The following is a 27,560-nucleotide window of genomic DNA, read 5'->3' on the forward strand; positions in this document are numbered from 1 at the left end:
AACTTATTAGCATTATCACAAAGCTATGCTAAAAGTGCTCACTCAACATTATTATAAGTGAGATCTGATACAAATAAGCCACCAAGCTCTAAACACACTCTTGGGTTAGTCAGACATATTCAACAGAGAACAGTATTATTATCATTTAAATGTTGACACATTTTGTTGCCACAGTTGTGTGTATTGTTGTTCTCCCATCAACAACACAGATTCAGACCACTTTCAGTCTATTGTTCAAAGTGGTAGTACTTTTTAAGTTTCTTACTGCTTTTTAAAGCCAGCTCTTTGAAAAGACACTAATGGCCCTTCACTGACACTTTTCCATGTTTGCTTGTGGAGACAAACAGCTACAACAGGGCACTGTGGCATCCTTGAGACTAAACTCAGCAGATCCATTTGTGCTTTGTGTCTAGACTTTTTGTTGGGTCAACAGTATGTTTAGACAGTCTGACTCTCGGTTTGACACCTTAGCCAGACAGCTTATGGTTTGATTTAAGAGAAAATAAACAGTCTGGTACAAGATGGAGCTTTTCCTTGTTCTTTGGCAGAGAAGGGCCAGCCTTTTAAGTAGCTCAGGTTTACAAGCTGCTATTGTAGTTCTGCCTGATTGGTAGGTTTGTGGGTGTGCCATATCTGTCAGAGCAATCATTATAGCAGGACTCTAAAACTACTGTTCACTGCCCCAGTACTAAACCTGCAGTGGTTTTTGAGTATCACTACTCGGATCTTTAAATCCAAGATGGCCTGTTATTGTTTGGACCTTGAGGTTAACACACAGAGATGGTTCAGATGTAAATCATCTGTTTTGTTTTCTAGCTGTGGCAGCTGGTTGACTACCACTTCTAAAGTGCTATGCAGATGTCAGCATATACTGTCTGGTCATTTGTGTCTGATAGACGTTCTGATCTTTCTTCCAACTAAATAGTCACTCATAGCAACTGGCTGAGCCCTGACTTTCTCTGGCGAGTTTCACCAAGAGCTTAGAATTGTTATCTCACAAGTAAACTCAAAAGATTGATGAATATAGACCGCTAAATCAAGAGCTTTGCTTTGTAGGTCAGCTTTCCCTCCTCAACCACCATCTGATGCTGAGGTTACGTCAAGCCACTATAGGAACAATGGGAATCAGTGTTTAATTGTTGACTTAATTTGTTAGTTATCTGATAGTGTGACAGAATATACTCAAGTCAAGATTCATATATTACTTAGTGCTGGCTCTCCGCCATATTTCACAGTCTTTCTTATCAGAGGGAATTAGCTTAGAAAACCATAAAGATCAATTTTCTCACCTGAACCAGTTGTGGAACTTTAGATATTTTCTTAGTTTAATGTGAGTTTTATGTTGTATTTGTGAGGAACCATGTAAAAAAACATCCCAGAAAAGAGAAGATGCCTTTTTTTACATTTATCTAAAAACTAATTTCCATCTCTATCCCTGGCAATGTAGGCACAGTATTAAATATCTAATAAATAAACTATTATCTGCTTATATATGATATATATAATTTGCAGATATTTGTGTCTGACTTTGGCATCTGTTCTCAATAATACATGCAGATTCTTAACCAAGCTAGCAAGACTGAGCTGATAACTAGAGCTTGGTTACTTCTGGCTTCAAAATCCAGACAGATGCCTCTGTCAACTTTTTATATACAGTTTATGGATTCTATTTGATACCACATGAACCTGGAGACAATCTGACTATGACAGAAAGATGGATTAATGGGCAGAGCTGTAACTTGGTAGCTGCTTTATATTGAAGGATCGCCTGCATTCTTCCTTTAGTTCTGAATCTGAATCGGTGCTAGTAAGTCAAAGTATGCTCTGTACGACGCGTGACTATAGAATGAATAACGGCGCACGAACAGCAATAAAAAGTATGAAATATGTTGTTCCTAGATTAAATTTAAACATTTGAGCGAGGAGATAATCAGCCTGATGTGCCTAAGTAATAGAACAGTCCTCCCAAGGTAACTGTACACTGACTTCTCCCAGAAAACACTGCTCAGACTCATTTGTCCCAATTTTAGATTATGTAGCTTTTTGCATCACATATCAGAATACAGACCCTTCTCACATTGCAGGTTTCTTCTTCAGGGATTTAGACTCTTTCTCTCTCTCACACACACACACAGACACACACAAGTGTTTAGTCTGCAGATGGACTGTGCTCTTTGGTTATTTGTTGTGTACACACACTTGAGTCTGGGTTATGATATTGTTGTTGGGTACATGTTGCACTTCCTCCACTTCACACACCGGATCAGCTAAAATCAGCTTGTACTTATGTTACTTTTGTCAGCAATTCGCCTGTTTGATGCAATGTTGAATTATACTGCCCATACGTGGAAGGGCAGGTACAGGACATTTGGTTGTTTTATTAACTACATTCATTGGGAAATTTCTTTTTAGCATGAATATAATTCCGGGTGTCGGGTGAGCTGTCATCAAAACCTTATAGTCACAGGTGCTTATAGTCAACAGACCTGTGTGATCACAAGCATTACTGTAACTTGTAGCTCTCAGTATTTCTACGGCAGGTCTATTTGGGGTTGCCTGAAGTGTAAAATGTGACCATCATTCACTTAGAAAAAAGGATGAGACAGAACATTAAGTCCTCCTTACTCACAATAATTCCACCTTTGTGTGCCACCTGACTGCCATCATGGAAACACTTGTTTTTCTTTAACACTTTTTCTGTGAACTCCACGAAAGTCCATGAGTGTACTCTGACACTAAGAGGGTTAGTCTGTATTTATCTTACTTTTGCGTTCCTCAACTTTGAACCTTAGACTTGAATTTTTACCATGAGTTTTGTTATCTTATTAGTAATCTTTGGTATTTTGATGAATGTCATCATTGATCAACTAGTTATTACTCACTATAACCCTTGTTACTTTTGTCTAAGTAAACCTGGAATAGCCAACAGGAGTTATTCCTGTGATCTGTGACCTAATTAAACACTTCATTGATGGGTTTACAGGATTAATTCATAGTTTCAGGTCAGAGAATGTTATATGGTGTTCATTTTGTAACTTCTGTTACTAATACAGTGTACCATTTGGACATTAGTTGTTGTTAATCTGCTACATGCATGGGATATTTAGCAGACTGCTGAGCGGCACTCTGTGCTTGCTTGGGTACTGCTGATAGATCTAGGCTGTCATTCTACTACACCCTCTCATTAAGACAGACCAGAACTAACACTAATGTGTCTATGTCTTTGCTGGTGATTCACCGGAAACGTCATTAACAACCGTTTTTTTTTAGGACTGCACATCCTAATTTTAGAACTACTTGTCCCTGCCATCACATTAAGAGTGTATGCTGTCTTTCCCTTACAGCCGATGTTTCTTCCTCACTTTAGCTATTACCATACTATTACACTGATTTTTATACAGTAGTTGCCCTTATGGGTGACTTTTGTGTCGTGATCGAAATGAAGATGCGTAGTCTCCTTGGAGCACAGCGTTTAGTCCTTCAGACTGTAGCAGCAGCGCGGAGAAGGCTGGACTGACGTAGCCAGCACGGTTGGAGGCGGCCGCTGACGTTTGTTGTGGGCCGATTTTTTTTTTCTTCACCCGAGCCCAAAGGGGGCGGGCCTGCAGTCCGGTAAAACGAAATGGGAACACAATGTGCATTTATTTGCATTTACAGACCCACACCGCCGAATGGACCCTCACCTGCGTAGAACGACACAGCGGCCAGTTGCTCTTATAACACTCGGCTTTACCACGTGTTTGTCGCTTTTAGCGTGTTCATTGCAGTCTGTAGTAGCACGGCGTGGAAGGAGAAGCCACAGGTCGTCTATATCGATGAATGAATGACTACAAGCAGAGAAAGCTGGTGAAACGTGTGATTGGCTTCCCTGAGATAGAAAGCTCATCATCCAGTCAGCGGGAGCACTCGGAGACCTACGCCGTTGTCTGAGTAACTCGTACCGGTGATCGGTTTCATTCCTCCGCCAGCATGCCGAGCATGCGACAGTCCTACACGGTGACAGTTCCCGAGGAGCCGCCCGCCGCTGCTTTCCCGTTCCTAAAGCAGGAGATGCGAAGAAAAGGCAGCATGTCCGGGTCGGTGCTGGTGTCAACGTTCGTGGGGCTTATCATCAACCAAGCCAAGGTAAGAGACAGCGAGAGTGCCTGCTGTGAGCTCTGAGCTCCGCCGGGAGTGCATCACACCAAACTCCATTCAAAAATCTGACAATTTAACCGTTATATTTATAATGCTCCATTTGTAGAGCTTCAAAGGTTCCAGCTAAGATTGTATATTTGTCAGTGGTTTATATAATGTGAGTATAATAATAATATGTGGTATTTGATATGTATCTACTGTGGGACTCCACTGTAACAAACTTCAGAAAGTAAAATATACAATATATTCGTGTAAAGTTTCATATTATACTGAATGTATGAAATTCTCATTAATTTGCAAGTGTATTTTATCATCATGTTTTATTATCTGTGTAAGTGCTGGGATGTGTTGGAGGGCTAATGATTCCTGTGGGAGGATTTCTCGTTAAAATAGGCCACAGATCTTACTTCACTCCCGGTGTTATGCATGTTGTGAAAGATGAAGCGAGTTTAATGCTGAATGAATCATTTGCAGAGGTAAGCCGCTCTCTTAAGCCGAGCTGTACTCTGCTGGGCCAGGATCAGTAGGGCTGCACTGGCAGGTCACTGGTTATATAACCAGCATTTAATCCCCCTCATACACTACAGCTGCTCCTACTATACTGCTCGTATGAATCCCATTGTAGTGTTACAGTGGAGTTAGATGCAGGAATAAATCATTCTGGCTGACCTGTATGTATGCAACACAAAGTATAGGAGGAGGAGGTTGCCTCTTGCTGTTTCTGTATGGGCTCTATCACATGTACACATAAATGTAGGTGTGAGGAAAATTCTGACAGTCAGTTCCGTCTGTTGAGGAAAAAAGTGTGTGGTACTTTCTACTCTAAATATCTATTGATGTTTACTCCTCAGCCAGTCATGTGATCGCTGGCTGTGTTGTTTGCTCACTGAGTGCCCTTGTCATTTTTCTTTGTGTATTGTTGTTTTTATAGTTGAAAAGTGTTCTCTGTAATTTGGATGAGTGCAGCCAAAAACACAGTGTGTTTTATGCCAAGTGAAGAACTAAACAAATCCACTAAGTCGACTTGCTAACTGCCCTGATACAAACAGAAGAGGAATGACCTTAAGTGCTGTGAGGCTTGCTGCTGCTGCTGGTGTGTGTCTGTGTGCATGTTCTTGGGCTGCAGCGTGGAGTGGCTCTGCTGTGTGCCAGCTTCTGTTATGTAATGACAAATCACATTAGAATACACTTTACAGCTGGCCCAGCCCGGTGCTCTGCTGCGCTCGTTGCTGTTGTCTGTTCCGCTGTCAGCGTCCCACCTGCTCTTCCCGTCCTGCCCCTCTCCTTCAGCTCTGGCTCAGCACCTCCTCCATCTCTGCAGACCACCGCTTGCCCATTGAACATGTCGTATCCTTCTGATGGTGAGCTTACAGTGGGTAATGTGTGTTGTCATCTGTGATGATGCACGTGTTTGTACACTGCAGGCTCAGGGTGAACCAGCTGGTAGATTAAAGGTTGCTTTCTACCACAGCTTACCAACTCATTCTCACTGAGTTCCAACTTCAAAAGTTGTTTGTTGACAGAAAATAATATCCAGCCACTTTGAAAACCATCATGTGTAAAATTTGATCACGAATCTGTCTTTTCAGATAAGTGTTAGTGTAATTCTATGACTTCAGTTGCTAACAGTGATGTTGGTTGGTTAAATGAAACTCTGAGATCATGACTCGCTGCTTTGTTTTCCATAAAGATTTTAATGGCAGGTAATCACCACTCTTAGTCAGCACCAGCTCGACAGCTTGAGCAGCAGCTCTTCTGTCTTCACAAAGAACAGAGCATCGTCTCTGTTCTGGCTCCGTGCTAACACAGTAACAGTCATCCACCCAGCAACACATGTTGGTCATGGGTGATTGTGGCAAACACAACCTCAATAACTGAGCTGTACACTGTAGAACCAAATGCTTAAAGTAGTTATGAAGATTAAACTTGTTTTTGATTTGATTAAACTCATGTTTTGATTACCTTGAATTATTATGGATTATAGACTGTAGTCAGTTTAATTAAGATGGGCAGGAGTTATGGCTTGTTCATGCTCATCATTCTTACTTTTAGTTCAAACATTTTAAAAGTGTTTTCTGTCCCCACTTGTTTTAGTTTTATCCTACTGTGAGTTAGAGACATTGGGAGATACTGTGGATCATAAAGATGTTATTGAGTTGACTTTTTCACTGCCAGCCCACAGTTCATTTCCTCTGTTCTTCTACATGTGACAAAGCAAGCCTCAGCTAAGATAATCTGTATCTGTAGATAAAAAGGAATGTTTATGTGAATAATGAATCCCCCACAAGTGATTAAAATGAGTACATAATAACACTCTTTTAGCTCTGGCTATAACCTTTGCAAGGGACACACAGAATTTACATACACATATCTACACACAAATCAAAGATTTTGCTGTAGTGTTCATATTGTTGTAACTTTTCCCGCAGCGTATACAGTGTTGTAACATACATGCTTCCATGTAGTGAAACACCTGACTGTGAAAAGCATTTCATTTGCTGGGTGATTATAGACAGGAGACAATAAGAGTAGTTATTTTTATCTATAAAGAATTTCCAAATAGTTATTCCCTGATATTACCAGGGTATAATTGATATTTTTGTATAAATTTATGTAATGTAAGAAGGTGACCCAGTTTCACTCTCTTCAAGATATGCAGGGTAGAAAAATATCATCATTATGCAAACCCTCTCTTAATAGGGAGTAACATCATCATTGTTAAAACACATATACTGACCATGTCTTACATTTATCATGTGGTCTTTGATATATTTTTTCTTGAATGCCTGTCAGAGGAGTAAAAATCTCTCTTTCTGTTGGTCACTTTCTGTCTTCCTATGAAGTCATTCTGGGAAGCAGAGCCAGAATCTGGGATTACTTATCCTTTCCATCCTCCTCACCTTGTTTTGACCCATTTTGCTCCCAAGCCACCCTCCTCTACCCAGCAGTCCAAACATCTTTGAATTAATTGAGCATAGTTGATGGACAGATTTTACCTGCACCGAGCTGGGCTTGTGCCAAAATGCTCATTTCCTGTGTCTCTTATTCCCATCTCTAGGGAGCAGTCCAACCTGGTCTCTGGAATGCTTTTTAAAGTGGCCTCCCTGCTTTTTAACATAAGAGGAGTAAGATTTCAGCTCCCCTGCTTGCCTGAGCTTCTTCTGACATTTATGAATAGAGCATTTATACAAATTTATCCCTCTGGGCTGCCTCTGTTGTGCACAGTGTGCTCACATGGAACAACAGGGAATATGAGGAGTGGATTCATATTCTTTCCTGTGCCTGCTCTTTTTTTTTATCTCCGGTCTTCTGCTTTCTTTATTTTCATCTTTTTAGTCTTCGCAGCACACTTTGGTTTTGTGATGATATTCCCTGTTCTTGTACTTGCAGGTGTGTCATTTTTACACCACCTTAATGTTTTTATCAAATACACCAGATTAATGCAGTGAATTTAGGATATGTTGCTTAAAAGTATTCAGATTTTTTTTTAAAGTGAGAGACGTCTAAATATATGTAAATATTGTGGGGGACCACTGGAGGGCTCCACTCACACCCAGTTCTCAGGAAGTGCTGTTGCTGTGTTTTGGAGGGAAAAATATTCAGTTGTGTGGTGATGAGTAATAAACCAGCAGTGTTAATCGAGAGCTCTCGTGTCGTCTGTGTTTACCTCCACATTGGTGACCCCTGACTCAAACATGCTGCAGTCCGATGGTGGCACCGACTCCGCTCTGGATGCATCAGCTGCCGTCAGCCCTCTGCCTCCGGCTGCAGCTACGTTTGCTGTAGCGCTCGAGCTGCCGGACTTTTGGCTTCACGATCCCCCATTGTGGTTCGTGCACGTGGAGGCTCAGTTCGCCCTTCGTGGCATCTCGGCTGACGACACGAAATATCACCATGTGGTGGCCTCTCTCGACCCGCTAGCCACCCGTCGTGCGTTGACTCTCCTCCCGGACCCACCCACCCGAGGGAAGTACGCCGCCCTTAAGGAGCTGCTTCTTCGGCGCTATGCCCTCTCCGACGCAGAGCGAGCCGAGAAGCTCCTCTCCCTCTCAGGCCTGGGTGGCGGTACAACTCTCGAACTGATGGAGCACATGCTATCCTTTCTCGGACCGGACGACGGGGGATTCCTCTTTGTCCACATCTTCCTCTTCGCCCAAGTCAGACGGTTGGCGGCGACCGTGTGGGGATTTTCGCCGCTTGAATAATGTCATGGAGAACGACCGTTACCCCATTCCCCACATCCAGGATTTTTCCGCCCACCTCGCCGGCACCTCAATTTTTTCTAAAATTGACTTGGTGCGGGGGTATTACCAGGTTCCCGTGCGCGCCGAAGACGTCCCCAAAACTGCCGTTATTACCCCTTTCGACCTGTTTGAACATTTGCGCATGCCGTTCGGCCTGAAAGGCGCCGCCCAGACTTTTTAGCGGTTGATGGACTCTGTGTAGCGCGGGCTGCCTTTCGTCTTCGTGTACCTTGACGATACATTGGTGGCCAGCTGTTCTGAGAGTCAGCACGCGTACCATCTGCATCAGGTTTTCCAGCGCTTGGCGGCACACGGCCTGATCGTCAACCCCTCCAAGTGCCAGTTCGGCTTGCCGGTTCTGGATTTCTTGGGCCACCGCATTTCCGCTGACGGTGTGGTTCCGTTGCCAGACAAGGTCCGGGCCGTCTCGGCTTTTCCGCGTCCCGCGTCCGTTAAAGCGCTGCAGGAGTTCTTGGGGATGGTCAATTTCTACAACCGCTTTCTCCCCAGAGCTGCGCACCTGCTGCAGCCTCTCTATGCTGCCTTGAAGGGTAAAACAGCTAAGGACCAGATTGATTGGCTCCCTGAACGCATCCAGGCATTTTCTGGGGCGAAGACCGCGCTGGCTAATGCCGCCCTGCTGGCTAATGCCGCCCTGCTGGCTAATGCCGCCCTGCTGGCTCACCCGTTTCTGTCGGCGGAGATTGCGTTGACCTCTGACGCGTCGGACGTGGCGACCTGTGTTAGAACAGCGGGTCTCCGGTATCTGGCAACTGCTCGCTTTTTTTAGTCGCACGCTTAGGGACAGTGAGCGCAAATATAGCGTTTTTGACAGGGAGTTGCTGGCCCTGCACCTCGCGACGTGGCATTTTCGTTTTTTTCTCGAGGGTCGGAGCTTCACCGCGTACGTCGATCATAAACCCTTGACATTCGCGATGTCCAAGGTCTCTGATCCATGGAGCGGGCGCCAGCAGCGCCAATTGGCTGCCATTTCCGAGTTCACAACTGACATTGAGCACGCGGCTGGTAAGTCCAACTGACTGTCTATCCCGCGTGCTGGTTTCTCCCGTTTATGTTGGCATAGACTTTGAGGCTTTGGCCGCTGACCAACAGGCCGACCCGGACGTCCAAGCCCTTCGGTCTGCGCAAACGGGCCTTGTACTGGAGGACAGACCTGTGTGGAACGGCGGGCCTAGCCTGTTTTGTGACGTTTCCACCAGCCGTCCACGCCCTGTAGTTCCCCTTTCGTGGCGTCGTCGCGTTTTTGACTCCGCACACGCCCTCTCTCATCCAGGCGTCCGGGCCTCGGTCAAGCTGGTCAGCTCTAGGTTTACGAAGGCCGGGCCTTCATAAATCGGTGAAAGACTGGGCTGCCGCGTGCATCCCATGCCAACGTGCTAAGATCCATAGGCACACACAGGCGCCCCTCGAATCTTTCCGCGTTCCAGGGAGGCGTTTTGATCATGTACATGTGGATCTGGTTGGTCCTCTGCCGCAGTCACAAGGTTTCACGCACCTTTTGACTGTAGTGGACCGCACAACCTGCTGGCCCAAGGCAGTGCCTCTGGCATCCACTACAGCAGCAGCAGTGGCCAGGGCATTTTTGTCAACGTGGGTTTCGCGTTTCGGTCCCCCCGCCGACATCACCTCAGACAGAGGCCCCCAGTTCGTTTCCGAGCTTTGGTCTGCCATGGCTGACGGCCTGGGGGTCAAGGTCCACCGGACCACTGCGTACCACCCGCAGGCCAACGGGATGTGCGAACGTTTCCACCGGTCGCTTAAGGCCGCGTTCCGTGCTTCTCTCACAGATGGCAACTGGGTTGACCGCCTTCCATGGGTTTTACTGGGGTTGCGCTGTGCGGTTAAAGAAGGCCTCGGGGTTTCCTCGGTCAGCCCCTCCGGGTCCCCGGGGAATTCTTGCCCGAGAGCCCACCCCGTGCTTCGCTCCCTCTGTGCTCTCTCTCCGTCCCCCAAGAGACTCGTTTTCTCTTCCTGGCCCAGTGCACCATTGTGTGCCCGACACCTTTGTTCCGAGGTCGTTGGACTCTTCGCAGTTTGTGTTTGTCAGGCATGACGCTCATAGGCCTCCGCTGCGTCCACTGTATGACGGCCCCTTTAGGGTTATTCAACCGAGCCAGAAGCATTTCCTTTTGGATTTTGGGGGTCGGCAGGAGGCTGTTTCTATTGACAGACTTAAACCAGCATATGTGCTTCTGGATGATCAGGTGGTGCCGGCTCAGGCCCCCCGCCGTGGCCGCCCGCCTTCCACTGGACTGGACAACCCTGCTTCCTCTGGGAGCGCGCCCACCTGGCAGGGCCCGAGCTATCTTCAGCTTTTCCTGACCGCCCATGCCAGCCTGGCCCTCAGGCTCGTTTCCCCTCCGCCAGCTCTCCACCTCCACGGTTCAGCCGTTCTGGACGTTTAATTAAAGCAAGGGTTCTGGACTAGGGGGTGACCCTACTGGGTGTTCGGGGGGGGGGGGGGGGGGGGGCATGTGTGGTGGACCACTGGAGGGCTCCACTCACACCCAGTTCTCAGGAAGTGTTGTTGCTGTGTTTTGGAGGGAAAAGTATTCAGTTGTGTGGTGATGAGTAATAAACCAGCAGTGTTAATCGAGAGCTCTCGTGTCGTCTGTGTTTACCTCCACAATATATGTCATTGACCTGTTCTCCCGAGGTCACTAGCTCCAAACTGGGCAAGCAAGAAACAAAAAATCCAAGAGTACTGAGGGTGAGTGATGTGTGAGATGAATATACCTATTTAAATTATGATTATGGAGGTATGCAGATCTAGGGGATTTGCATGTTCAGGCTTGTTTCACTGTCATAAGTAGTTACTCCTACAGCACGTGTGTGTGTGTGTGTGTGTGTGTGTGTGTGTGTGTGTGTGTGTGTGTTGTAGCGTTAGAAAGCGTTAGAAAAGAGAAAATTATGTGTGAAAATATCACTTATATTTGACTCAACACCTGCATTTTGTAAAAAAGTAAAATATTTGGAATTTATTTTGAAGAGTTTAACATCAAACAAGCCCGTTCTTTTCTGGTCCAGACACTGCTCTTCCTAATCCACTGTGCTCACTTCTGTTTACAAAATAGGCTGCATAGTTTGTCCATAAACTGTACCTAAAAGATGAACATAACATCTGTAACATAACAAAGCCTGTGAACTTTTGCCCACCCAAGCGGAGGAGTTCATGTGTCTTGGGGTCCAGTCCACGAGTAAAGGGGAGGGAGGAAGCAAGAGAGTCAGAAAATTCTTCTCTATTTTCGACTGAATTAGTATTGTAGACTCCAGGTAATGTCACAGTTCTCTTAACACTGTATGTTATGATATGTTTATAGGATGAGCACCTAACTGAGCATTTAGCTGCTTTGTTAATTGAATGCATACATCTGTGCATTTGGCCCCCTCGTCGGTTTTCTGCTAGTTAAACAGTGTAAATGCAACTGGTAGAGCCTTCCATGAGTGTAATCCCACACTCACAGCCTGTGCTTCTGTACAGTGCTCACAGAGAAGAATCGCTGAATTAGCAGAATTAGCAGAACGGGTGTAGCTGTCATTAAAGTGGTCTGGTATGATTCCTGCACTGTTACACACAAATGTTTAAAGGGTCCTGTTTCATACACTGTTTAGTCACTAACATTCTAACTGTATTTTACACTGAGTCTGAAGTCAGGTTGTAGGATGAAAGAAAAATATTAAGTCTTTTCTGCACAGTATATTGCAGAATCACAGTATAATGCAAAGAGGTCAGTGCTCCACGCTTGTTCACTGATATTTTTCAATTTTCCTTTTGAATAATGGAGAGAGCAGAGAACCCTGCAACCCCCCAATCCAGTGTGATTTGGGAGATTTTCCTCAACAGTTCGTAAAAGCTGCTTTGCTCTGCCCTCTGGAGAGCTTCTAACTCATCCAAAATGATGTCATCAGTGTGGCTTTTAGTGGACAGCTTTACTGTTCCATAATGCACTAAACAAAGCCTTTAAAAGAACACGAGTTAGAATCTATGGCGGTCCAGTGGGTTAAAAAAAACTAAAACAAAAAAACCCCCCATTATTCTTGTGAATAATCACAAGAATAAATTAAGGAAAAGCATTTAATTGAAGTGGAAATAGCAAATAATTTAAGAAATTGGCTAACTACCATACAGTATTTTATTATATTTATTAAACAACTTTATTTTATTACATATGGAAGGAATTGTCAGGGCTCTGTGTGCGGGCAGGCAGAGATGAGGATCCAAATGCAGGACTCGAACACAGAATTGAAACTCAAAAAACCTCAGCTTTATTGCTGGCAGAAAAACAAACATGGAGTGAGGATGGAACACTGAGACCAAGGACACACAGGCATAAATCTGAGGGTTTTTTGAGTTTCAATTCTGTGTTCGAGTCCTGCATTTGGATCCTCATCTCTGCCTGCCTGCACACAGAGCCCTGACAGTACGACGCGACCACAAGATGGATCCAGCAAGACCGCTGGATCCATCTTGTGGTCGCGTCGTACTGTCAGGGCCGGGGAGAGCGACCTCACACGTGCCCTACGCCTGGTGGACTGGGTAACCCACACCTCCAATGCACGAGCGAAGGTTGTGGGGATAAATGCCGTTGAGGCTATCCTGGCCGGAAATCCTTATCTCCACCAGGTCCAGGGATTTACAGACTTAATCGCTGAGCTGCATAAAGCCCGGGAAGCGGTGCAAGCTCGGGAAGTAGCGGATTCTGCCCAGCAACAATGGACTATGACCACCACAAAGCATCCGTCTCAGATTCACCCACCGGAGGTTTCACGGCCCGACCCCCCAGAGGATTTTCCCTGCCTGTCGGAGCCGTCAGCGGTGGGGAGGAAACATTCGCGCCACCGGCGCTTCACCCCACAGCCGGATTCAGGGACTCCTGTGCAACCAGCTGTGGTGAGTTTTAAGGACGCTGGTGCTTCTGGGACTGTGTTTTCTGGGGCTGTTCATGGGGAGGGTAAAGACAGTACACGGTGTTTACCTACCTTCGTGGTAACTAACCTCTCACAAGTAACTGACTGTGTTTCATCCACTCCACCACCAACTCCAGTCTCACTTCAACCTGTACATCAGCCTTTAGCCAGTTCATTAGCCCAGCCTGCATCTATTCCATTAGCCCGGTCACCCGCTCCCTCCATACTGGACGCTGTGTCTGTGCCACCCATTTTGAACCCCGTTCCTAGCACCCATTTTGAGCGGAGAGACAAACGCATTAAAACCACTCTAGTTTCTCAGAAACTGGCTAATTTAGAGACTGTTACTCGCCCCAGGGCCTCCCCAGAGGCTGGGTCTCAGCCCCCAGCAGACTCTGGACCCCTGGCGGTCAAGAAGCCTGCTGAGGACCGCACCCAGCCGTCGCTGCCTGAGCAGACTCAATGCTCTGTGCAGCTGCAGTCTGCCATGTGTTTGCCAGAGGCCCGTGTGCCTGCTGGTTCTGTTCTGTCCCTGCCAGAGGTCTCCGCACCTGCTGGTTCTGTTCTGTCACTGCCAGAGGCCCGTGTGCCTCTGCCAGAGGTCTCCGCACCTGCTGGTTCTGTTCTGTCTCTGCCAGAGGCCCGTGTGCCTGCTGGTTCTGTTGCGTCCCTGCCAGAGGCCCGTGTGCCTGCTGGTTCTGTTCTGTGTGTGCCAGGGGCTCCAGTGCCCACTGGGTCTGAGACTGTTTTTGCTGGGGGGCCCGAGGAGCCCGTCCAGCCACCAGCTGCAGTCTCATCACCAGCTGCAGTCTCATCACCAGCTGCAGTCTCATCACCCTCGCCTGCTGCGGCCTCAGAGTCTTCGGCCTCGCCTGGTCCGGTTTCAGCATCTGCTTTGTCTTCATCCTCGTCGCCTGGTCCAGCCTCTGCTTCATCCTCGTCTGGTCCAGCCTCTGCTTCATCCTCGTCTGGTCCAGCCACTGCTTCATCCTCGTCTGGTCCAGCCTCCGTGTCTTCATCCTCGTCTGGTCCAGCCTCCGTGTCCTCATCAGCTTCGTCTGGTCCAGCCTCCGCCTCGTCTGGTCCAGCCTCCGCTTCGCCTGGGGCTGCAGGGGCCACGCAGCCTTCAGGTCCCCTACTACCACCTCCACATCGTCGGTCATCTGCCAGGCCGCTTGTTGGGCATCTCCGCCACCGTGGACGCCCTCCTGAACGCCCTCCTGAACGCCGCCACTACCTTCCACGTGGCCGGCCTCCGGACTTGTTTCCACGCCGCTGTTGCCGTCCGCACGGTCGGCCCCCAGAGCTGTTTCCACGCCGCTGTTGCCGTCTGCACGGTCGGCCCCCAGAACTGTTTCCACACCACTGCCTACTGCGTGGCCGGCCTCCAGACCTGCCCCACTGCCGCTGCCTTTCACACGGTCGGCCCCCGGAACTGAACTGTTTTGGCCTCCGGGTCGGCCCCCTGACCTTGTCCGTCTGGGCCTTTTCGGACTGTGTCCCTCCGTCCTGGACCCCCACCGCCCGCCCTGGTCGGGTCGTTTTCTGTTTTTTGGTTCGTGGGGTTTTTTTTTTGGTTTTGGTCCGTTTTTGTGTTTCTGTTGGGCTGTCTGGTGCCAGCCCTTGAGGGGGGGGTACTGTCATGGTCCTGAGTCTGAGGACTCAGTGTTTTGTGTTTCCTTATGCTTTTGTTCATTCCGAGTGTGTATTCTGTTGTGATTTTGCCATTTGTTAGGTTTCTGTTCTTTGCCTGCCTGCTCCCACTTCTCTGTGTTCCCTCTGTCTGTCCATGGTGTTATTGTGTCTGCTCATGAGTCTGCCTGTCATGTTCAGTGTCCTGTCTGATTCTCTGTGTCTGTTAGTTTCCTGTTTTATTCTGAAAGTTCATGTCTCATGTCAGTGTGTTCAGTTTTACCTCTCCCCTGTCTCGTTAGCCTTATTGCTCCCAGCTGTGTCTCCCTCCTGTGGCCCATTCCCTGATTACTCCCCGTGTATTTAAGCCCTGTGTTTTCCTGTGCTCTCTGTCGCGTCGTCTGTTTAGTTCCATGTCAGTCTGCATTATTCTGTTACCTGGTATTCATTCTGCGTCTCTCTGCCATCTCTCTTTGTGCATTTCGCTCCTCCTCCCGTGAGTGTTTGGTTTAAGTTTTGTTCTTTAGTTTTCCCAGTTTAGGTTTGTTTACTCCCCGCTCTGCTCTTCCTGTTTTGTCACCTTCTCACCGCTGTAAATAAACACTCACTCGCACCCCAGCCGGTACCTGCATTTTGGATCCTTTTTTCAATACACCACACGACTGCTGTGCAGCCGTGACAGGAATTTTCTTCCAAAATGTCATTTCAAAACAGTCTGGGTTTTTCCCCTGTATTGTCACTTTTTACTATATGACTTAACCTCCCAGCCTTTTTTACATGGTTCCTGCCTCTTTCTGATATTTTATGTTTCATGTAATATTTTCATCGAAAACACATATTAATTATTTTTGTTATTATGGGATGACAGGATTGAAATGCTGACTACCAAGACTAAATAACTTGTGTTTTCAGCTTCTAAAACTTGTCAAAAGTCACATCTGCTCCAAGTTATTCAAAGCCATTTCTCCCAGAAACACACATACACACACCTCACTCTCTCTCTGAGAGCGAGATCTCTCTATGCTCAGTCCTGTCACAGTGATGTCACAGTGTCCTCTAGTTTTCTATTCTGCAAAAAAATAAATAAAAATAAAAACAGTGTTGCCACGGTGACAAAGCCAAGATGTTATTTCACTGTTATGAGTTGCACTGGGCTGGCCAAAGCATCAGTCAATTGTGAGTGGACAAGCAGCCATTACTAAAAGCAAGGCAGCTATTTTTGGTAGTGACCGTGGCATTACTCAGCAATGTCCACATTCCAGTTGTGTGTGTGTGTGTGTGTGTGTGTGTGTGTTATGAAATAAAATTTGCAGCAAGCACAGAGGATTTGTCCTCCATCCTGTCATCGCTGAGATAGTGGCGAAATCACAGCAGGAAGTGTGTGCATGTGTCTGTGTATTTATGTTATATGGCCGTGGCTAATAAAATGTTCCAGTCACTACAGAGGAATTTACAGAAAGGGGGATTTAGGTAAGCTGTAGTTAATTAAACTGCAGATATTCCCCTCCCCCATCCTGTATGACTGTGTTATTGGTGAATCAGAGGCAGATGGCAGGGGTTATTTATATAAGAGCAGAGAGTTTCTCCTATAAAAGCATCATAACAAGATGAGCTGGAGGCGCACGTTACTCGTGAACAAACAGAACACACTTCCAATCATGTGAAGCTACAGAAGGCCGGCAGCAGAGCTCAGGGTGGGAGTAGTCACTTTGATTTCTGTTGTCACATTCAGCATTCTTTCTCCCAGCATGCATTGCAAGCGAAGCTCTTCTGTGTGCAGCTGAAACAGCAAAAAATTCCATCAGCAGCTACAGTATTCTTAACATCAGTTTAATATGCACTATCAGTTATTTCCCCCCCTATCAACAGTGACTCAAAGTGTGCAGAGTGTGTTTACAGCTCATTATAATGAACCCATGGAGATTTAAGACCAAAATAATGTAGCCATTGTTTAGATTTCTGGATTCCCTATTCGGTCTCAGTGGTCTCATTAAACTTGTTTCCAGTGCCAACGAGCAGCTGTTTCTGGGGAAAAAAAGATCTGATGAACCTGCTTCACACTTTTTGCTTTTTGCTGATGAACAAATCTATTTCTCAGGAGTTTGTTGAAAAAAAAAAACAGCACTAAAAAGAATGAAAAGCAAAAGGACGGGCAATAATGGACTTGAATCTGTGAAGAAGGTAGAACATTGACACCATCTGAATCATAATGTTACTGTAATGGAGCTGCTGAATGTGTAAGTTAACACCATAATAATTTTACAAGCATAGCCTCTGCTCAATTCCATCTCCTTAGGTCTGTTCTTGGACTCTTAACACTGTAGCTTTGCCTCATTCACAGTTCAGAATAAGCCCTACTTATTGTATGTACTGAGCCTTGGTGCAGCCTCACCTCTAGCTTTCTTCTGATAGGTTTCTCCTTATGAAGTGAGGGTGTATTTGATAGCCAGTCCCACCTGTACCTGAAATGAAAAAGTTCCAACTGTGACTTCATACATACTTTTCCTTCCAGAGCCTCTCAGAAAACGTCCTGCTCTGGTAGTAATGATGTAAGTCTGTTGCCAGTTAAACCCTGACAGTTTGACTGTTAAGCCTGTTCACGTGCGACCGTAGGAAGTGTTGATACCATTATGAATGGTCACTGGGTTCAGGAAGGTCATTAGGTACGTGATGTGTGGTGACTCATATATTGGTTGTCAGGTCAATTCCAGGGTGAAGTTGAACACGGGATTGAGTGTGTGTGAGTGATGAGCGGTCTCTGGCCTCTCAGGCATCATCTAGTTTGTGTTCAGACCCAGAGAGGAATTTGAACACTTCAGCAACTGAAATAGGAGAACATCTAAAGTAACAAACTGTAAACGGCACCTTTACCTGCAGTTTGACGTGTCCTGGACCAAATCAGTGAAAGCTAACTCTCCTTCCCATGCTGCTTTTGATTTAATCACTAAACGGTTTGGTGAGCTTGCCTTCTATGTAATTTGGCTGATTTTCATTGTGGTCCTGTTACATAGCACTCTCATTTACCACAGGTGAGGGTAACAGCCAGCACATGAGTACATACCCACAGCCATCAAAGCCCTGAATAGACAGGCTCCTGGGTATTTATCTGACCTCTTGCAGCTTTTTTGTGCCCTCTAGATCTCTTAGATCAAAAGATCTTTTACTTTTAGCCAGACCAAGGGTAGGCTGGTTCACAGAGGCAAATGAGCATTTGGGGTCGTAGCCCCTAAACCAGGGGTCAGCAACCTTTAACACCCAAAGAGCCACTTGGACCCGGTTTCCACACAAAAGAAAACACTGGGAGCCGCAAATACTTTTTGACATCTAAAATGAAGATAACACTGTATATATATATATTTTTTACCTTTATGCTTTGTGTGAACAACTAAAGTAAGTAAGTAAAGTTTATTTATTAAGCGCTTTTAACAGACAGGCATTCACAAAGCGCTGTAAACAGTTCAATCAATAGACATTATACACAATGTAAAAGATCAAATGTAAATAATGTAAAGAATATAAAATACGTAGATCAACAAAAGGCTTGTTTGAACAGAAAAGTTTTTAACTGCTTTTTAAAAGAATCCACAGAGCAACTAAGGTGTGTTGCTTATGAAATCCATGAAGTGCTACAGAGAAAATTACATTTTATTTATGTAATTAACACATTTTGAACTCTTAAAGAAATATAACAAAGGGAAAGACAGCCAGCTGAACTAAAATGATCCATGTAGCAAACAAAAACTGTTGTGAGCCGCCACCCTCATATCACCTTTGGGCTTTTGGAGCCTTGACCTGACTTTTAAAAAATTATTGGAAAAAAAGCACTATGCTGCTAAAAAAAATTGATATTTGCAAAATTCTGCCTAAATATGTATTTTAAATGGTTAATGTGTGTGGCGGGGCGTGGTCTGCAGTGCCGCTGCATGGGAGTCGGACGCACCTGAGCGGCACCCGCAATCACACCTCGCCGCCTTAAAGTCTGTGCTCTCTCTGCTGTTGTGTTGTCGGGCTGTGAGCTGAAAAGCTACAGCCGGCTGTATGCGTACAGCAACCCTGTGTGAAAAGTGGTCAATAAAGAAATGTTGAAAAGCAGCGGGTCTGCCGTGGTATGTTTACAATGGAACTTCTGCTCCTGAACCTCTGCACACAGCGTCTGCAAATCGGGGCTGTACGAAGTGACTTTCATCTTTACGCAGGACTCTAAGCTGTCATCTGTGAGGCGTGAGCGGTGTTTGTTTTTAACATAGTTCACGGTGGAGAATAGCTGCTGACATAATGTGGATCCGAAGATCCATAATTGGCCTACCTGGCGTTGAAAGTCTCAATAAATGCTGGCGTTTCGGTGGGTACACCAGCTTCCGCGAGTGTGCCGCTTATTTTGAGCAATGAAAAATAAGAAAATATAATTGTATTTTTATATTTCAATATCACAATAATCTTCCAGTTTAGAACTACAAGTTAAAAAAAGAACTAAACACAAATAAAATACACTTCAGCTAAATACTTCTAATTTATTTTTCCAAACCACCCGGTGCCGCAGTATAAGGACAAAAGTGCCACAGGTTGCAGACCCCTCGCCTAAACTGTGGCATAATCTACCCCTACACATCAGACAGCCTCCTACTGTTAGTCTTTTCAAACCTAAAACACATTTGTATTCACTGTCTTTTAATACAGTATGAGAGTTATTCGGTACTAGTTATTTTGTAATTCTGTACAGCAGGTTGCTGTTGTATTCAAATGTGCCATATAAATTTTTAAAATGAGCCGAACAAAACAGTGAGCTCAGGTGACTGATGTCAGTCTGCCGACACTCTCAGTGCCTAAAAACACAAGTTTACCCACACGTTTTTAGTGAGTGTGTTTTCACAGTGACTATAAACACGATTAGTACAGCAGCACTCTGGTTGATGGAGCATTATGCACAGTGAATTCAGTCCTACGCGTCTTTGTAAAAATGCTTCTGCCTTTTAGCCAAGGGCACCAGTGCATTCCTTATCCACCCCCGTCTTCTTTGTTTGTTCTTCCTCTGGTTACACTATTATATAACCACTAATCTTATGTAATGAAATTGAACTGCAGCGAGTGATGACATAAGTTCTTTAAAGCATTTCAGACCATTTTAAGATTCTGAAAACATGATAATATGCCGTGCCATCTGCTGTGTTTCACTGAGCTTAAATGTGTCTGTTTCATAGTTTCCTGCCTAAAGAACAGTGAAAGTTACAGTATGAATTAAACTCGGTGAGGTACAGTGACTTTGCTGTTGTTGATCAGATCTCAGCCATCTGGGAGTGATTACTCAGAGAGGAAGCAGCTGTGAAATCACAAAAACAAGCTTCTGTCTACAGATAATGCTCACCAGGAAATGCCTCCTATATGGCATTCTTAGAGGGACACAGCGCAAGGTCAGGTCTCTAGATTCATGAGGATATCATTAAAGTGCAAATTCAGCCTCAAACACATCAGCACTGTTGGCAGTGGCGAAGTAGCTCACAATCCCGGCTTATTCAGCAGAAAGACTGCCAGATTAATGGATACATATTCAGTTATGTAAGGATTTTCACCCATTGGATTCAGTAAAAAAAGAATCACATTCTGTGGGTGTGTATATGTGTGTGTGGTTCCTCATTGATTGATTTTTTTTTTTTTTTTTTTTTTACATTTACTAATAAATCTAAATGCCATTTTAACTCATCTAAAAGCAAGAAAAGTACTGGAAACAGTCAGCATTCAGCACGGTGTAACAGATGGTATTAAATCTTATGTGTTCAAACTTAAGTTCCATTTCAAACTGTTAATTGCATTCTTACATCATATTTAAAAATTGCTGAAATGTTTCAAAAATCCACCATGCTGTCACGGTCTGGCTGGCAGACTGTGGGGAGATGGGGAAATAGGACCCAAACGCCGGACTCTTCAGTGCAACAGTGTTTATTTACAAGGTGGTGAAGTAAACAACAATGAATCCCCAGTTTCCCAGACTCCCGTGTAGTGTCTTCTTCCCTAAAGTCCCCGTGTAGTGCTCTCTGCTCCAGTGTCCCTGCACTCCCCGTGCTCACTGCTCCTTCTTGTCCCACACTCCTCCTGAGGGGAAAACAATAGAGGCAGCCGTTACACACTTGTCCCAGCAGGCATACACTCAAACTTGACTATGCTAGAAGACTGACGTGTAGTCCAACGCAATAATCCCGCATCGGTGGAAGCTCCATCGCTCATCTAAATAGCTCCCCCGACGAGCCCAGATGAGGAGCAGGTGTGCGGCCAGGACTTCGGGTGTGGCCAGCCCTCAAGTTAGGCCACGCCCCCAGGGCTGAAGGTGCCTGTAACTTGGCCACAGCAGATAGGCAATACACACACATACCTGCCTACACACAGATGTGCACAGGGGCAGTGCAGACAACACACCTAATAATAATAATAATAACAACAACAACAACAACAGTCATAGTCCCCCACTGCCCACGGACCCCAAGTCCCCAGAGCCGGGTCCGTGACACATGCATAATAGTGCACCCACAAGATGTCAGATTAGCAGGGCTTCAGTCCTTCTGTCCTTAAAGGTTAAAATCCACACACATACACACCTGTCCAGCATTCGGTAACACATTAGTTAAGACATTGCATGTCTAGACCACACAGGTTCTGAAGAGAGTGCACCTGGATTATTGTTGTTGTTGTTGGCCTTTGTCTGCTACTCGCGGCTAAAAATCTTTAGCAAAATCAGCTAGCTGAGAGAAGCTGAAGATAAGATGCTGACTCAAGATTGCATAAATAAACAATTCCAGCAATTAGAGAAGTTTTCAAAGAAAGTGTCTTGATGCATGCTCAATCATCCAGGTAAGTAAATCCCAAAAGGTTGATTCAGTTCATCTGGACTTAGCCTTTTCAATGGGAGAAACATTTCATCACTCTTCCAAGTGACAGAAACGACGATACCCATTGAAAATGCTACGTCCAGATGAACAGAATAAACCTTTTGGGCTTTACTTACCTGGTTTTATCTTTAAAATTCTAATACTCTGTAAAGTATTGCTAAATGCCTATACATAAATGGTAACTTTTATTTTGAAACTCATACAGTTACAGCATGTGATAATGGTGTCTAGTGCAAAAAGGACACACCAAAGGATACTGACAAATTCCTTGGACTATTTTAAAAATCTAACATTTCACAACCACCAACCAGTGGAGGCTTTTATTTTTGAGAATTCAGCATGTTTTAAATAACATTGGTATTCCAAGAAGGAACCGGACACTTTGGTTATGAAAATTTAACATAAGTCATCCTGAAAACATCCGGTGTATAACTGTGGGCTTTCATTTTTAAAGTCTGACACACACTAAGACTTTCCTGTTAGTCACTATTAAGGCCTTTGCACTGTAAACTGTTCCATTCCATTCTAACTCAGTGCAGACAAAGCTCCACACTAAGCTAGAAGGACTTTGTTAGATTTGGTTGAGTAGTGTTATTTCTGAAAACAGCTGGCTGTGACCAATAGTTAACTGGTGTTGTACTTTAATGCACTACAAATTATTAATTTAACTGACTAGTATTTCTTATGCAGCATGGACAGTGACACGAGAGATAACGTTGATGCTGGGAATGGGAATCTTCTGTTTGGAGATTCCTGAAGGCTAAACACTACCAGAAAAAGCTGAATGCTTCAGTTCATTCATTCAAACCGCTACATGGAGTGCTCTTCAAGTGTTTTTGCTTCAGGAATAAAATGAAACATTTTAGTACTGTCAGTGGTGATTGGGAGTCACCAGCCCTCACTGGTCTGATCAAAAGACTGTACATATGATCTGAAAATGGTGTTTTGTTTTGTTTTTAAATTTGATATTTATTTATTTATATTTTCAGAATTCAAAGAGCACCCAAGGCCTGGTGGGACTGAAGAATTTAGGAAACACTGTAAGTACAGCAGCCACATGCTATACATGTAATTACATCTGTTGTGAGACTAACATCTTGAGTAGTGTTGCTCTTGTTCTCAACTGATTTGCAATAGCTTTCCAAAAATCCAGTGAGTGTCACTGTAAGCACAGTGTGTTGCGATCTGTTCGGTCTGCCAGGCAACAAGCATAAGGACGACTCCTAAAATAAACTGTGCACTGTGTTGTGTGCTTGTATAGAGTAACCTAATCAGAGAGCTCTGAACTATGGACCAGAGAGATCTCATTCCCTCCCTCTCTGACTGGCTTGTTCTTACCAAGCTGCACATGTGTCACATGAACACGTGACATGAGACAGTGCTGTGATACTTCTTTGTACCCAGGAGTTACACTGCTGCTTCTCTGCTTCTTTAAACATTCATCAAGGACAAATGACTTCACATTTACATTGAAAAATCCTTCTCTTACATAATATGTAGATTTAGCTTTTATTACATGACTGTACACCACCTTTTTTCAAAATGATGTGAACAGAGTTCTGGCGAAAACACTTGATTGCCTTTGTTCTATGAACTTGATGATGCTCAAGTCTGAGGAGTAAATCTGAGTTGCTTGGCTTTTCACTAAGACTTAGAACAGTTAAAGTAAAAACAAGTATTTGTAATTACAGTGAGGTTAGCAGATACCCAGCTATGATGTGCTCACCCGAGGAATTAGTGCACAAATCACATTCTGTAAAGTCCCAACTTTTTATTCTTACTCTTTGAGCACACCGAAGTCAAACAAGACAGCATATTCTTCAGTGAGCTTTGAGTGCCTATATGGAGATGTTGTTATCTTTATACATGCTAGCTGTTTTTTTCATCTAACTCTAGGCAAATAAGCACATCACTCAAAATGTTGAAGTATTCGTTCAAGCTGTTAAGCTACTGTTTTGTCATCTTTTAACACTGCAAATTGCGCTCAGAAATATATTTTGGTAACATATTGGAACAACATTAGAAATCACTGTTAGACATGATGCAGGGTGTCTGCACATCTTCAGAAAGGCCTAGAATGTCTTAATTGTGAATTATCTTTTATTAAAACACCTTTAAAAGTTTTCAGCCATCTTAAGTTCAGTTTAGATCTCAGTTCATCTGGTTGAGCTGGTAACCAATATACCAACAATATACCTGCCACATTGCTTGTGTGTCATTCCCCCATGCTCCCTTTCTGCTTTCTTGTCTGTCCTGTATCTTATCTACTAAAGGATAAATGGCAAAAATAAATCTTTAGAAGAAGGGCAGCTCTCCTGTTGGTTTGTGGTCATGGGATGCTGCGGGTTTAACCCAAAGACTTTGTATGAAGGTTGGCCTTAGCCTCCAAAACATTCACCCCCTGTACAGCTGTTATGAAGTAGAAATGATCTGTCACAGCTAAATCCATTTCCTGTGCCATTTTCAATGCTGCAGAGTTGGACATTGTTACATTATAGTCTATGGGGATTGACTTACTGTTTGAGACCAGCATCTGTTGACCAATAAAACAACTGCAACTCTTAGCATGTGTCCATATTGGCTTAATTTTCAGCCATTTAGTAAGCAAGAAGTTGCTGCTTGATATAATAGCAAAGTTGAGTCCTGATGATTAAAGTTTGTAGATGTTTCTGGAACAAACAACATTGCCTGTCAAAGGTAGGTAAAGGATTTTTGAAACTAGTGCTAATATTTGGTGATTTTAAAATGCCATATTCCAATATATATGCCAGTATTTCTTTTCCATTTAGACATGGCAAAAGGATTTCCCTAAATTTGTTATGTGTAGTTATTTATTTACTCGTGTACATTCTGCCCGACTGTGGTCAGATCAGCTGTTTGGTGTGAGTGTGGCATTCCAAACAACATGCCAGCAGTAGCATATTGCTGGTTTCAGCCAATAATATCAGATAAATTGGTCAGGCTTTCAGGAGTTTGACATTTGGGTGAACAAGGTGGTTGTCTGTTTATATTAACAAATACATTCAGACAGTTTTTCAATTCAATTCAATTTTATTTATATAGCGCCAAATCACAACAAAAGTCGCCTCAAGGCGCTTCATAGATACAGAGAAAAACCCAACAATCATATGACCCCCTATGAGCAAGCACTTTGGCGACAGTGGGAAGGAAAAACTCCCTTTTAACAGGAAGAAACCTCTGGCAGAACCAGGCTCAGGGAAGGGCGGGGCCATCTGTTGGGGTAAGAGAAGGAAGAAAGGATGAAAGACATGCTATGGAAGAGAGACAGAGGTTAATAACAGATATGATTCAATGCAGAGAGGTCTATCAACACATAGTGAGTGAGAAAGGTGACTGGAAAGGAAAAACTCAATGCATCATGGGAATCCCCAGCAGCCTACGTCTATTGCAGCATAACTAAGGGAGGATTCAGGGTCACAGTTTTTAATACAGTTTTTCCTGTATTAATTTGACCTTATTGTTCATTTTGAACTGACAACAGTGTGTTTGTTGCTTTTGATGTCCATGTCAAGTTTGGTCTTAAATCTTATTAATTAGGACTTGAATAGTAATACGTTTAACTTAACAGTATTAATTAAGTAAAAGCATAAACTGATTTGATTATAGCATCTGGAATCAAACCGTTTTCTCTGCTTTGTCCTGACAGTGTTTCATGAACAGTATCCTGCAGTGTCTTAGCAACACACAAAGCCTGCGAGACTACTGCCTGCACAACTCCCACCGCAGAGACCTTAACAACAACAGCCGCACCAACACAGCCCTCATGGAAGGTGAGAGACATGTCACACAGGCCCCTTAGAGTCCAAAACAAACTCTCCTCGCAGCGATCCACCAGCAGCACACTCATTCCCCCCTACCCCCCGCATCTCTGTAAGATTTGCACATTTCACCTGAAAGCATGTTAGAAGAGGTAAAAACAAGAGTGGTTTTCTTGGTCTTTTAAGAGTTTGCATGAAAAAGAGTCCTACCTTCATTTCATTCCACTGTGACACAAGCATTTTACGTCCCAGCATGTGTGAATAACCTTAGCTGCTGCTGTGTTGGTAGAATTTGCCAAGCTGCTACAGACCATGTGGACATCATCCAGCAGTGAGGCTGTCAGCCCGTCCGAATTTAAAACACAGATCCAGAGATATGCTCCCAGATTTGTGGGATACAAGTAAGCTTTGTAATCATTTTATTTTTTATTTTCTGTTTTTTTGTGACCTGATTTTGATTTTCATAGCCCTAACTGTTTTGGTGTATCACAGCCAACAGGATGCTCAGGAGTTCCTGCGCTTCCTCCTGGACGGCCTGCACAACGAGGTCAACAGGGTCACTGTGAGGCCGAGAGGCACTGTGGAGGACTTCGACCACCTGCCGTGAGTAATCAGACCGACACGTGCGCGTGTACCTGCACTGAGTCACACTAACACTGTTTTGTTTTGTTTTTAAAAGTGGACTTTGTTAGCTGGAGATGAGGATGTGTTTGGAAGTTTCACAGATGAACAGTACAACTGTTTATTGTATTTTATTAGAGTTTTTACTCATACATAACCAGCCTGAATCACATTAGCTTAGTAATTCAAAAACATCTGGGCCAAATCTCTGAATAGGTTATGTGCAGCGTACAGTATGAATACAAGCCCCAAACCAAGACAGCACTAATCACTGAGGCCTCATCATTAATCTTTAATTCAAGGCCATGTGCAATAGTTTCACCTCCCATGCTGATTTGTTTCCTCTCTGGGGGCCACAAGCACTTAATGCTCCAGTTTTTCATTGATATAATTAACAGTTATCTAACCACGGTTTGTTTAAGGGTCAGAGTTAATTCCAGCAACTTCCAGTATTGCCCTAAAAATACATCCTCTCTGCTGCACTGTTAAAACTGCAGGAAAATATCTGCACACAGCATGAAAAAGTGTTTCACAGGAGGAAGTGTTTCTGTAAAGCATCTTTTTAATCCCCTAAAATGGTTCTTGGACACCTTGGTAGTTAAGATAAATTAGGCCAGGTTCTCTTGTTGCTTTTTGTTATTTTTGAAACCCTTTTACAGTGTCACAACAGCTCAGTATGATTTCCCCCATCTTAGCCATCTTCCTAACTATCAGCTGCCTGCTGGGGGCTCAGGCATTACATATGTACATGAAGTGTAAGCCTTACACTTCATGTAAGGCTTACACTTTCTAACTTCTAACTCATACTCCCCCCTCAGAGATGAGGAGAAAGGGAAGAAGATGTGGAGTAAATACCTGGAGCGAGAGGACAGTAAGATAGTAGGTGAGTAAATGGGCTGCAGCTCAGTTTTATTTGTCACCAATGTGAAAATTCACCTTGCACATACAAGACATAAACAGAACGTGGTTAAATGGAAATGAAAAGGAAGATAAACTTTCTCATCTGTTTCTTTGATGTACTCTTTGATCTGTGCTTCTCCAGACCTGTTTGTGGGACAGCTGAAGAGCTCATTGACCTGCAGCCACTGTGGTTTCTGCTCCACTGTCTTCGACCCCTTCTGGGATCTCTCTCTGCCTATCGCCAAGGTTAGACCACAGACTCACAGGTCCAGACAGGGACCTGTGTTTGTCCTTCTTACGTAACGCGTACCAGAAGGGCAGCAGACACAAATGTCAGCACAATCAGTGTATGAGTGTGGGTGTGTGTGTGTGTGTGTTTTATGATGATTTGCACTAAATATTGAAACACTTCCTGTGTCCACAGCTCCTAATATGAGCTT

General features: G+C 44.4%; 1 protein-coding gene across 7 annotated transcripts in view; it reads left to right on the forward strand.

Annotated features, from left to right (window-relative positions):
• The window catches only part of usp2a (ubiquitin specific peptidase 2a), a 57,240-nt gene that overhangs the window by 24,265 nt on the left and 5,415 nt on the right, over nt 1–27,560 (forward strand). For all 7 annotated transcript variants that reach the window (XM_086260695.1, XM_086260696.1, XM_086260692.1 and 4 more), the window contains 6 exons: nt 22,810–22,860; nt 25,488–25,611; nt 25,889–26,000; nt 26,092–26,202; nt 27,039–27,103; nt 27,263–27,366. In XM_086260695.1, the coding sequence (XP_086116821.1) occupies nt 22,810–22,860; nt 25,488–25,611; nt 25,889–26,000; nt 26,092–26,202; nt 27,039–27,103; nt 27,263–27,366 (567 nt within the window). The remainder of the gene's footprint in view (nt 1–22,809; nt 22,861–25,487; nt 25,612–25,888; nt 26,001–26,091; nt 26,203–27,038; nt 27,104–27,262; nt 27,367–27,560) is intronic.

Source organism: Aulonocara sp. 'chitande type north' Nkhata Bay, linkage group LG14 (assembly GCF_057382095.1).
Source record: "Aulonocara sp. 'chitande type north' Nkhata Bay isolate Kocher_YH1m ecotype deep benthic linkage group LG14, A_spYH_male_GT1.1, whole genome shotgun sequence".
Classification (NCBI taxonomy): Eukaryota; Metazoa; Chordata; class Actinopteri; order Cichliformes; family Cichlidae; genus Aulonocara; species Aulonocara sp. 'chitande type north' Nkhata Bay.